This window comes from Misgurnus anguillicaudatus, chromosome 21, assembly GCF_027580225.2.
Source record: "Misgurnus anguillicaudatus chromosome 21, ASM2758022v2, whole genome shotgun sequence".
Lineage (NCBI taxonomy): Eukaryota > Metazoa > Chordata > Actinopteri > Cypriniformes > Cobitidae > Misgurnus > Misgurnus anguillicaudatus.
Genome location: NC_073357.2, coordinates 7,445,066 through 7,458,943, shown reverse-complemented (window position 1 = coordinate 7,458,943; position 13,878 = coordinate 7,445,066). Strand labels below are relative to the sequence as shown.

Below are 13,878 nucleotides of genomic sequence, written 5' to 3'. Positions count from 1 at the left end.
TTCAGATGCGCTTGGCTGTTTAACTACTATTACTGATAAGTAGCTTGTAGCTTAGTTAACTACAGTTTCAAAGTAGCTTCCCCAACACTGTCTGTTGTTAGTGTGGTCTTTAAACTTATGAACTGTGCATGGACTGACAAATGTGATACATGAGGAAGCAATTTGACATCAACCCTGATGAAAAACTGCATCAAACCAACATGGACCAGCATTGGTATTATGGTGGTCTATGCTGGTTTGATGCTGGTTTAGCTGGTGGCCACCAGCATACCAGCACCAAAACACAACATATGCTGGTCTTGCTGGTATGACCAGCATGGGATGCTGGTGCTGATGCTGGTGCTGATGCTGGTTTAGCTGGTGTTCACTAGCAAACCAGCACCAAAACACAACCTATACTGGTCTTACTGGTATGCTGGTTTTTTCAGCAGGGTAATGCAGTAAATATTTTAGGTGCATCAAAAAGCGTGCTTGTTAAGACAACAGCAGTCAAGCTAATCCAGCACAAATGAGTGCATAAAAGGTCACCAAAAGTTTGAAGTTTGAACCTCATAATTAAATACAAACGGATGAGGAAAACTGCAAAAAGGTCCACTTTTTGAAAAAAAGAACCCCCTCTTTCAATAGGCTGCCTATGGACCTGATAAAACATGGAAAATACTGAACAAATTTTGTCTCAATAATAAAATTAACCCTTGTATTGTGTTCGATTTTTGTGACGATTTTGATTCAATTCAATTCAGTTTTAGCGCTTTTCACAATTGGTGATTGTTTCAAAGCAGCTTTACATTAATAGAAGCAGTGGAAAGCACAGAAAATCGACAGATGGAGCAGGTCAAATTGACCCGCATCGGATTCAATGCAATTCCTTAAATATCACATTATGAAAAACAAAAAGGAATTAATTATGAACAGGACCATTTTAGCATCAGTATTTGTCACACATTACAAACACTTAAAATTAAAAAGTATGATTTAAAAAAAAATGCATTTAACCACAATTTTTAACATGTTTGTTTTAACAAATGTTGCACAAAAACTGTTGTAACATTTAACATTTTAAATTTTAATACAACATGTTTTTTTTACCATACCTATGTTTAAAACATTCTAAATAAACAATTGAATATTGCTGTGAAATGAAATGAAGCTTTTCTTTTTCTAAACAGGCTCATCTTTTGTTCTTGAGGATCATTGTACAAATTCAAGAAATCACTGTTTGCATGATGTGCACATATCAAGCATGTGCTTTCTGACTTCTTGCATTTTACACAAATGATGCTTATTTTGGTGTCATGTTTTATGGGGCACAGCTGGCATCACCTGTATTCACCTCTGGATTTTCGGTGGGTCTGAATTCATCTGCTTTTCATAGTATTCCATATACATTGAAAATAGAAATGATAGTTCACATTTACTTTTCTGGGTCTGAGGAAGTCTTTATCAGTACTGAAAAGAGTGAGGAAAAGCTCACTTTTCCCTTTTCAGGGTAGTAAAAAACCAACATATATGCACTTTTTTTTTCAAACCTGCATTCAAAATTTTCTCACGAAACAACATAACAGGCAACATAACCAACATATTATACAAGTTTTGTGCTAAAAAAACACTTCAAAACACATCAGTGTATCCTAACTTTGCATGCATGTTCATGGCCCTAAATGAGAAAAAGTGACAAAATGTCACCAATATAGCAACAAACACTAAAAAAATATTTTACAGTTGCTTTGGAGCAAAACAAAATACGGGTCAAATTGACCCGCGAACCTCAAAATCGTTACAAAATTATTTTGGTACACTTCAAAACATATCAGCAAGTTCAAACTTTGCATGCATGTTCATGGCCATAAATGAGAAAAAGTCACAAAATTTCAATAATAAAATCACAGGTTAACTGGTTTATCCGACAGCTTAAAAATCAAAACGGGTCAAATTGACCCGGAACTTAAGTGTCTTAAGTTTTACACAGAATTTATCCTGTTAAATATGTTTTGGAGAGATATTAAGCTTAATATTTCATATGCTTGTGAATTTTGTGGACAGGAAAAATAAACAATTTTGCATCTGTTTTATCATTGTATACTCAAGACTCTTCTGGAAGGATGTGGAAAATTATATTAGTAATTAAAAAGCTTCATACTGGTCAGGAACCAGTTGTCCACCAGTTTCCATCCCCAAACAGTGACATTTAAAAGGCTGATACTCGCGCCTCGGCACAGTGACGTGTACCTGTGTAATAATTACATTGACACCTAGTTCATTCACCCTTGTGCCATAAAAAAATAAAACCCATCTCTGGGCTTGATGAGCAAATACCTAGACAAAGCATCAGGTCCTTGCTGAAAAAAAAAAAATAAAACCATTACAGAAAATTCTTATGGTTTCCATTAAAATACCAATAGGAACCATTAGCTTTTACCATTAAAACCACTACACAGTGTGTTTTGGGCCATATTCCATTAGAACCAATACATACTATTAGAGACCAACAAAAAACAATACACTGCAGTGTGTTTTGGGCCATATTCAATTAGAACCAATAAAATTCCCAACAAAACCAATAAAACCATTAGAATTTTCTGTAATGGTTTTATTGTTTTTTTCAGCAGGGGTACTTGACCGAGGAGTCAAAATCTCTTTAACTCTCATTTGTTTTCTGCTGAACTAACATGATCAGATTAAAGCAAGGTTATCCAAACACTGCCATTTACAAAAACCCTTGTAAATGACCTTACAAACAGCCGATCACAAACAGTGCCTTATTACTCAAATTATTTTATTTCAATATAGTCTTGTTGTTTAAAATTTAGCATTTCCGATAGTAGCCTAAACTTTGTAAAAAAAATCCTGAACTTGAATTTAAATCAAAAACTTTCTTAGATTAGCCAAAGAATATGAGTTACTAATAAATTCCTTCTTTATCTTGTAAAACTGTCTCCTCATATACAGTAAGTGAATATAAAATACATTTATACTCCTCAGTAAAATGTTAGGAAAGACTTGGAACTCCTCCCACGTGAACTTTGGAAACTATGCTATGGTTAAGCATTCACAACGTGTGATCTGTGTTTCTGTTTCATCTCACGTCTACTGCTGAAGCTTGTCAGGTAAGTCTATTTCAATCATCTCTTTCTACCAGTGATAAACTTAATCCTTAGGTCTGTTGTCTTAAAACAGCTGATAAGAATTACAACAATACTGTGTTTTGAAATCTATACGTTTAAACAAAAATAATGACATTTATATAGCACGCAGTATTATGTATTTCAGTCATTTTCATGCGAATATACATATAACCACAAAGTAAGCACACATCTAAATTAAAACTGAATCGTCCGTTGTTTAAGCTATACAGCAAAAATATTCAAATGCAAAGTATAATTTGAGTGTTCACAGTAATAAAACAAATAATAAACAGTGGCGGATTGAAACCATTTCAACTGGGGGGGCCAATCTGGGGCCATTGTTAGGGTGGCCAGTTACATTTAGACCTTATTCTTGTCATATCATTTTCTGTTTTGCACTAAAGGCATTAAAATGCCAAATACCATGTTTATTGTAAAAAACAATGATCGCAAAAAATTTGTAAAAAATAATTTCACACCCCACATTTAGGGGGGCCACAAGGGGGCCCAAGATTGTTGTCACAGGGGCACTGGCCCCCGCTGGCCCCTCCCTACAACTGTCACTGGTAATAAAGAATATTTTTGAGCAAGTGCGCTCTCATAAATAAAGGTACAAAAACACTTTTAAAAAGTAGGCTATTCTTTTGTAAATGAACAATGTATAGTAGTACCTCAAAGGTATTGTTACCAAATGTACGCCTACCTAAATGGTACATATAACTTATTAGGACCTTTTTAAATTGTGCTGTCCCAGTGACAGCTTTTGTACCGTTTATTCGGAGAGTATGAAAATGTGCTGGATGTGCGCAGGGTGGAGATATTTTCAGAAATTAAATTGCAAGTGTAATGAAACTTGATTTGTTTTACTTGATATGTACGTCATACATTTGGAAACAGACACTTAAAAAAAAGGTTCCTTAAAGGGTTCTTTAATTCCTTATCTGTTACCCCATTTTTTGAGTGAGGGGGAGGTAAAAAGGTGATGTTTACCTTCAAATCAGTATAGCTCTGGTCTAGAAGTCTAATCTTGATTTCTTTTAAAGAAGCAATTCACTGAAGTTTCTCCAGCTGTTAATATTATAAACATAAATAGTTATAGCAGTTTAAGTTTATTTTAAAGTCCATCTATTTCATTGCTAAAAATTGTTATTTGGTGTAATACAATGTGTATGCCTGGTTAATGTTTCAAAAAATATTTTATCATTTTCCACATACTGTACATTTTTGTAGCTCCAGATATCCTGCCTTCCTCAAACACTGATCTGAAAAGCTATGTGTCCCTGATTGGCCAGCTAATCTGTACATTGTGATTGGCCTGAATACCTCTGACGTCAGCCAGAAATGTGACGCTCTTGTTTGAAAGATTCGCTCACAATGCAATGCTGACAGGAGTTCACTTACAGGCTGTATTTCTGAAGCGGGAAGAATTATGATAATGTGTCCACATCAACAGGCCCAGGAAGTAAACTGTTGCCTACAATCCGTGTGTTTGTTGTAGTCCAAGAAAAGAGATTTACATTGGAGACGATAACTCGCGTCAACGTTAACCTGTTCTAATACACACCTACACGCCAAAGGAAATATAAAATCGTGAATCAGATAATACTTGCTCTTTAATAAACAAAACTAATGCTATAAAGTATATATTTTCTATGAAAGAATCTATAAAATGACAAAGTGTATCTTGGTAAAAAATGCTAACAAAAGCCATAGGCTTCAATTACACTAGTCAATATTTGAAGTGGATCAAAACCATTCATATAAGTCGTCTTAAAACCAATACCATGTTTTGTTTTAGGGCAATTTTGATGAACTTTTTGTTTAAAATCACCTAAACAAACACGCCCTAGTACCCCAACAGAATCTGGACTTTTGATAGACCTGCCCCACACATATGCAACCCAGGCAACGATGTTGGTTAGTAGACACGCCCCTTATTGCTGATTGGCTACAAGTGTGTTTTGGTAGTTGGCTTTTCCAAAATGTTTTTCAAAAATCATGCACCCCGCTTTTAAAATCACACAACTGTTCTTTTTGTTACACTTTTAGTAAATTTACCAACAATGGCCACTAGGTGTCATTGGGTTGTTACATACTCTTGTCACAAATTGATACATAACTGTCACTGCATTATTATTATTATTATTATTATTGCAAAAAGTTTTTAAATATGAAATTACATTCTTAGAGCTTTCCAATGATATATTGTTTGTCAAGATTTTAAAAAATAATAAAAGAATATTAGTGTTAGGAATATATAATAATTAAAATGTATTTGTGACATTTACACTTAAAATGCCATTATAATTTCTATCACCAAATGGCTTTAAACTATGAAAATTACATTCTTGAAGCTTTCCAATGATGCATAGGATTTCAAGATTTTTTTCATGTTTAGAATAGGACAGAATTAGTGTCAGAAATATGTAATAACAACCTGGGCCCACCTGTGGGTTAGTCGTTTTAAATTACTGCTACTACATTATTCTTTTTTTTTTGCAAAACAGGGGTGAAATATAAAAACTACTCTTAGAGCTTTCCAATGGTATATAGTTTATATTTTAATTTTAGAATAAGCCATTATCGGTTTAATATTTACGTAAACAATTTGGGCCCACCTGTGGGCTTGTGACTGATAAAGAGTTTTAAACTGTAAAAAGTTAAGCAAGAAATAGTTCTTTAAAGAACATTTGATTGAAAGATTATTTAGGGCAATTAAAAATGGTTCTTCTGTGACATTGTAGCATTTGAGCACCTTCATATTTAAGCGTGTATAATCGTGTTTTCTGAATTTCTGTCCAAACAGGGTTTGTTGAGGCAGTATTAGTGGAACAATGCTCCTGTTATGGATAACATTATGCTTCACATGGCCTGGTATGGTACACACGTCTCATAGAACCTCCTGAGAATCTGTCATACAGTATTTCATCCTAATAAAAAGAAAAAAAACTAATGATATTTTGTTTTTAATAACAAATTAGATGTTTGCATTGTGATGTTATTTTCTTTTAATGGTAAATAGAATTGAGATATGAGAAAACTATAAAATATGGTCCCAAAACCTAGACATTGCCTGTAAAAACCCATCGTAATCTAATTAAGAAGCATCAAAGTTTGATTTTAAACATTAATTTTACTTTAATTTCTTAAATTTAAATTTCTTTGTCATGACTTTACTCAGTCAGTATTAAAAGATATCAAGTTTTACAGAATCTTCTTTATATTATGTAAAATTTTATGAAACCAGTCAATCACGAAAAATAAGGTTACAAGTGTATTTCCTTTATGCAAAGTAATTTATTTTTTGTTTATTTGAGGTGAAATATGACCTGTGTGCTATCACAGCACACAAGCACAAACCACCCCACATTTACTGCAAGATTATCATTCATTCTCATTATATGCCTTAAAATTGTGATTTTTTTATTTTCACTAATATGATTGGTTTATTTAAAATATCCCATGATTTAATAAAAATGAAAGCAAATTAGTTATATGCTACATGTAATCCACTAACTGTCTTTTTAATCCCAGGTACAATGGGCTTTACGGTCCACAGTATTAAAGAAGGTTTATGTCTCGAGGACTCATTTGAAGGAGAAGTTTATTTAAAGAAATGCAATCTGGACTCAGATCTCCAGCAGTGGATGTGGACGGATAGATGGTTTTTGCTAAACACAGGCACCATGAGGTGTCTCTCCACCGTCCACAGTGACTCCGTCCAAACCGTTAAATGTAATTCAGATGAACACATCAAATGGCATTGCAAAGCACAAGAGATTTTCAGTGTGAAGAATTCACTGTCATTAAGTGCAGAGGGAGGAAAACTCGTTCTGGATGTAGGTCAACACAGGTGGACGTCTCTGGATGCAGATGACATCTGCCAAGACAAACTGAGTGAGTGGTAAAATAATCCATATGGGATGAAGCCTAGCCAAAAAAAGCTATGAAAAACATTGGTTTTATTAAATGAATGTCATTATGTAAGGGATAATGTAGAGGCAGCCGGTAGTTATCGGGAAATAAGCCCCGACAGTGTGATCAGGACCCGACGCGAAGCATTTTTAACATTTTTATCCTTCCGCGAAACTTTGCACAGATGCATAAAATGATCATAATACCTTAAGATCCTCTGCTTCAAACTTGTCTGTCTCCATTTTTTTCTCTTTTAGCCAGTCTTTGAGAAGTTTTAATGCCCATTCTGTAATTTTTTGTGTGTTGGCTTCGTAGCTGTCATGCTCTATTTTGTCAAGTTCAGTCTCAATAAGCTCTCTGTGTCTTGTCGTTGTTCTTTCTTCTATTCACTGTTTAAATGTTTTGTTTTTTCGTACATGTTAAAATTAATGTCAAACTTTTTCCATTCTTAATTGTGGTTGTCCAGTGTTTGTCACAAGATGGCACCAAACAGTAATCTTTGTTGGCGTGGAGGGATTTAAAACATACAAGTAGCACCAGCTATGCGTTATTACTTTGGAGCGGTTATTATTTGAAAAGAACGAACCTGCAAATGTCTCAACTGACCAATCAGAATCAAGCATTCCAGAGAGCCGTGTAATAAATATTGATAATGTCACTTCATGTGTATCTACATTGATTAAATAGCCCTATAGCAAAGCTTATTTTTGTTAATATAATATAAAAATGTAGTATTATATAAATTATAAAGTAATTGTATTAGTTGCATTGCATTCAATAAATGCTATTTATTCTTTTAATGCACGAAATTAAAGTATTTGGGCATAAAACATATTTAATCATGATTTAAAATGTCACTAAAATAACCCAAATGCATTTTATGATGAAATAGCGAGATATTTCTTTTGTTAAGAAACTTCAGTGTTGAAATCTGTGTAAAGTAATTTCAGAGAATTGTCTCTAAAAATATTACAAATGTTATAAATGTATTGCTGAAACACGATACAAAAACTGTGAACTATGTAGTACTGAAATGTGAAGTTACACCGTTAAACAGTTTTCCGTATTTTTTGTGTGTTCTGGATTATTTGGGCGGGCTTAAAAGGATATTCCACTTTTTTTGAAAGAATGCTCATTTTCCAGCTCCCCTAGAGTTAAATATTTGATTCTTACCGTTTTGGAATCCATTCAGCCGATCTCCCGGTCTGGCGCTAGCACTTTTAGCATAGCTTAGCATAATCCACTGAATCTGATAAGACCATTAGCATTGCGTTAAAAAATAACAAAAAGTTTTAAAACTATTTAAAACTTGACTCTTCTGTAGTTACATCGTGTACTAAGACCGACAGAAAATTAAAAGTTCTGATTTTCTAGGCAGATATGGCTAGGAACTATACTCTCAAACTGGCGTAATATTCAAGGACTTTGCTGATGTAACATGGCTGTAGAAGGCGTAGTGATATTACGACAGCCTGAAAAAAGTTCCCTCCTACTGAAAGTAACCAAGGGGACAATTTTCGGGCAGTGTGTAATATCACTACAAATTGTGCTAAGCTATGCTGGAAGTGCTGGCGCCATACCCGGAGATCGGCTGAGTGGATTCCAAGGTGGTAAGAATCAAATGTTTAAATGTTTACCTAGGGAAGCTGGAAAATGAGCATGTTTTCAAGGAGAGAGGAATGTCCCTTTAAACGGTGGCTAGATGACGCACTAGAGCCACTGAGCAAGGCCAAACACTTAACACAATCGCAAGTTTCCATTCAGTTTGAAGTTTTTTGCGAGTGGGCGTGGTTTCAGCACCCACAGTGGACACGCCCCTAACTGTGGGTTTACAGCAGATGCGAGTTCAACGATTTGCGCGAGTATATTACATACAAAGTCAATGCAAAGACACGATCAGATGCGTCCTCGCATGGGGCGATGACGCGATATGAGCAGCGCATTTGCCGTAAAAACACGCGCTATTCGCCTCCAACGCGTCTTCGTCCAAATTGAAAATATTCAACTTGATTGAAAAATTCGCATGACACGATGTTAAATCCCGCGAGTAATCTAGAGCGAGCAACGCGACAAACAGTGTTGGGGAAATTTACTTTTAAAAGTAATATAAAGTAAAAAGTAATGCATTACAATATTAAGTTACTTCCCAAAAAAGTAACTAATTGCGTTACTTAGTTACTTTTCATGGAAAGTAATGTGTTACTTATGTTACTTTTAAGTTACTTTTGCGTTACTTTTTCTTACTTGGCAGAGGTTTCATCTCTTTCAGGCCTTGCAGGTGTTTTTATAATTGCAAAAATGTCAAGCTCTGGCCTTCCATCTCCGTTTCTGACTCAAATTGTTTCCGTTCAGGTGCATAATTCTACGTTAATATGTTCAGTTTAATTCAGTACATTATTTTTTTTAAATTAAATTAATTAAACTAAAAAGTAATTTGCATTACTTTTTAAAAAAGTAACTTAAATATTAATGTGTACATTTATAAAGTAATGTGTTAATTTACTCGTTACTTCAGAAAAGTAATATTATTACGTAATGCGCAATACTTGTAATGCGTTACCCCCAACACTGGTGACAAACACAGCACACATGTTTAATATTAGACATAGTTTAAACTGTCTTTCTTTACTAAACCCTTCCTTACAGGATCCAGAAGACAAAGCGAAACAGATTTTGAGCGTGATTTTGACGAAGACATGCAGAAGCCCAAAATGACAGTGGCACAGATGAAGTTTTTACAGTGGTATTACCGCACAGAGGACCGTGAGTACCACACTTTTACTCTTAAAGGGCAGAGCACCCAAAAATCATTTATTCATTCTTACTGTACATTCACACCAGACGTGTTAATACAGTATAGGAACCAACCATGAAAACTCAAAAATACATACCATCCTAAACAATATAATAATAATAACATGAGCAACAAGGCTCTGCTCCATAAAAATTGTTAATGGTCCCACATAAAGAAAGTAAACATTAACACACACAATGTCGTGCTCATATAAAATTTCATACTTTACAGCAACATCGTGGAAGTTTGCCATGCTTGGATTTGCTTTTCTGGGTCTTCTTATTGGCTGTGTCATTGTGGTTATGGATATGATGGGTAGCAGGTGAGTGTTGACTTTACCTTTGTAACCCATAGCTGAGTTGATTTATCAATTCTCAGTTGTTTCTCTTATGCTGCGTTTACACCAACCGCGTTTCAGGCGTCAAAATTGCGTCTACCGCCCCTAGTTTGCTGCTTGAACGGTTTGAATGCATTTGCGCGTCTAGAGTGGAAAAAGCAAGCATTTGACGCGCGTCAGAGGCAAAATCCGCTTCTTGTGGGAGGGGCAAGTGCTATGCGGTTGTCTGTTTGCAAGATAACTGATTTAGATTGTGCAATTATCGAGAGAGTTACCGGTTTGTATTTGGTAATCTTACTATAGCGGAAAATAAACGGCGCGGGTCGATAGACGTCACGTGATTTAAAAGTGAAACGTGTATTACAACTTACCAGGTTGCCCGATGTCCTCACTGACACTCTTCCAAGCGAGGTCCTTTTTATTCCTGTCTCTATAGAAATAAGAACTTGTGTCATATAGCTACGGGTGACTGCTTTGGACAATATCAAGCGTTCCTTCATGTTGAATGAGTGACTACGGGCAGGGCTGCCGCCACAGCAACAACCAGGCTCGTGATTGGTAAACCCGCCGTGAAATTCCCCCAAGTTCAAATTTTTCAACTCGGGTGTCAGCCGCCAATTCACGACAAACACAAAATGCACAAAAAGCACCATTTGCACATACCGCGGCAGGCGCTCAATTTGCGGCAATGAGGCGGAATCGCGTCTTCCGCGCCGCGCCAAACACCTCATCCGCGCCGCGAGACATCCAGAAGCGCGTCAACGTGTCTTCACATTGACTTAACATTGAAATCACTCGCGCTTCACGCCTCTACTGCGGTTGGTGTAAACGCAGCATTAGCCACCAGTGAGATTAAATAGAGATTAAATAACTTCATTAAATCTTTCCCCGCCACTGACGAGTTATATCGTCAATTAAGATAAAACATTTTCCTTTTTATGGTAGTCCATATTTCCACTATGATCCACTAGGTGGTGCTCTTACTCAACTTATAAAACACTAAAGCATCCACTGATCCAAAAACAGTTAAAACTTTGTGTATGTTTTGAGTATCGTTCTGAATCTGATTTCTAAGAAAAGTTCTGGAAGGCATTAAACTTTTGTGAAAATCTGATGCTGACTGTCTGACGCTGGCTGGCAACTTTTTTTTTTAAATGCTGACATGGAAAGAGTTAACTCCCAGAACTCCACCATGTCCGCCTGGCTTTAAAATACAAACGGCAATGTGTTGATTATCATTTGTTCATAACTTTCAGGAGCAGGAAGCAAATTGCCAAATATAGATCATCCACAAAAGTTACAGGGGTGAAACCTGAAATGGAGGAGTTGCAGGTCATCATCAAAGATCAGGTAAAGCAGGAGAAAAACTGCTCCACGCCGCTCCTGCAGAACAGCCATACTGACAGTAAATCCACGAATGAACTGAAGCCAGGAGAAATTGTGGTGACCTGGAAGGACGGCAACATCTCTAGCTTATATCCTGAAGCCGTAGCGTATGGGGAAGTCAAAGAGGAGGTCCAAAGTTTAGACATTAAAGACTCACATGATGGTCAGGATGTGGAGACTCCAAACACACCCGATGAATCTGAAGATCATGCATTGTGATTTGGAGCTTTCACAAATATTAAAAGTCTTACTGTTTGTCTTTATTTGATATATAAATCCACTTCACTTTTGCACTGTATTCAATATTAAGACGACATCTGATCATTCACATATATATTCAGTTCTGTTTATAAGAAATTAAACAGGTATTTACATTCATAGCATATAGTTTGGCTTATAGTTTTTTACACTTATCAAATAAAATAATAAAAATGTCACTGAAACTGTTGCATCAGAATCAGTCATTAAATAAGACACTAAAAATAAAGGGGTTGCTTTTTCTTTAGGCCATTCAAAGTTATTTGCATCTGCTTTTGTAATGAATGTGGCGATAACATTGTCCTCACAATATTAAACTATTTTTTAAATAAAATTTAAAAAAATGTAAAATTCAACAAAGAAATTCAAATTAAAAAGTTTGAATAGTCCGAAATTTAGGGCTGTCATAAGATTAATCGTGATTAATCGCATACAAAATAAAGGCTTGTGTTTGCATAATATATTTGTGTGTAATTTTTATGTATATATAAATACACACTTTAAAAAAAAAGTATATATAATATAAAATATATCTACATGTAAATGTTTCTTAAATGCATACATGCATGCGTGTGTTTTTATATACAAAATAATAAAAACATATATTATGCCAAAACAAATTGTATGCGATTAATCATGATAACTGTTTTGACAGCCCTACCGAAATGCAAACAAAGATATTTATTTAAACTCTGATGTAGTATTTAAGCTCAGTGTTATCCTTACATTATCAAATAAAAAGTCTGTAATGCATTAGTCATGCACGAAATAATGCAAATAATAACAACTGGTTTAGTCCCAAGTTAACTGATGGCCTATATAATAGTGTCTCATTACCAAGGTGTCACACAAGAAACATGTCATGATGGGTAAACCTTAAACCAAACACACAGCCAGAGAAACTCTCAATTGGTTTCAGAGAGAAAGAGAATAAAGCTGCTAGAAAGGCCCATCCAATCATCTGACTTGTATCCAATTGAAAATCTATGGAAAGAACTAAAGGTCAGAGTTCATAGAAGAGGCCCACATAACCTTCAAGATTTGAAGACTGTTTGTGTGAATGAAAGGATCAAAATGAGCAAGGCATGCAACTTATTTCGCCATACAGGAGGCATCTTGAAGCTTTCATTACCAACAATGGCAGTTCAGTAAGTATGTGTTTAATACTTTTTATATTAATTCCTGTGTCATTTTATATGATAACTTAATTTATGGACATCTATGTTTTGATTTCTTTGAATTTGTGGATTGCATGGGTTGTTACCAACATCTGGTAAAAATGTAATATTAATAGCACCTTTTTGTACCGAGCCCCTAAGGTGACATTTGAGTAAAAGTAATCTAAAGTTTAGTTTCATGTGCTCACGTGAAACTTTCATGTGCTCACGTTAAACTTTCACATGCAGTATTTATTTTTTAAGTTTAGTTTCACGTGCTCACTTAAAACTTCTGCGCGTACACGCAATAGTTTCACGTGAGCATGCAAAAGTTTCACGTGCGCACGCGAAATGGGACACTATTTTATAGGCACGCGAAACTAAATGCCGTAGTTTTACATGCGCACACGATAGTTTCACGTGCGCATGCGAAAGTTTCACGTGAGCACGCGAAAGTTTCACGTGAGCACACAATAGTTTCACGTGAGCACATGATAGTTTCACGTGCGCACGCGAAACTAACTTTATTTAATTTTTGCTCCATGTCTCCTTAGGGGCTGTGTATTTTTCAGTTCAAATTTTTAATTTTCAAATTTTTAATATCAATCAAACTGCAGTTGGTTTGTTTTGATTTAAGCCTTCATAACTTAAAAAAGTAGCACAATAATAAAAACAAAAACATTATAGATGGTTCATTGGACGCACAGCCTGTGACACAATACGCGTCTGGTCTGAACTTTACTTCCGGTTTCAGTTTTTTTAATAGTCTGACTTATTGCTAAACTGAACTCTTGAACAAATACGTTGTCGAAAATAAATGTTTTGGTTTCCTAGGTAATCTACGTGTTGTTTAATTTGCTTGTTATATAAATAAACTATGTTTAAAGTACTTTGTTGTAATTTATT

General features: G+C 35.3%; 1 protein-coding gene across 1 annotated transcript; it reads left to right on the top strand.

The window, feature by feature from the left end:
* The first annotated feature begins 3,022 nt into the window (after positions 1–3,022).
* Positions 3,023–12,044, top strand: LOC129427580 (uncharacterized). Its single transcript, XM_055184192.2, has 6 exons — positions 3,023–3,107; positions 5,932–5,999; positions 6,660–7,022; positions 9,687–9,803; positions 10,066–10,156; positions 11,428–12,044. The coding sequence occupies exons 2-6, from the start codon at positions 5,960–5,962 to the stop codon at positions 11,774–11,776; spliced, it is 960 nt and encodes a 319-aa protein (XP_055040167.2). The 5' UTR covers positions 3,023–3,107; positions 5,932–5,959; the 3' UTR covers positions 11,777–12,044.
* Positions 12,045–13,878: the final 1,834 nt, after the last annotated feature.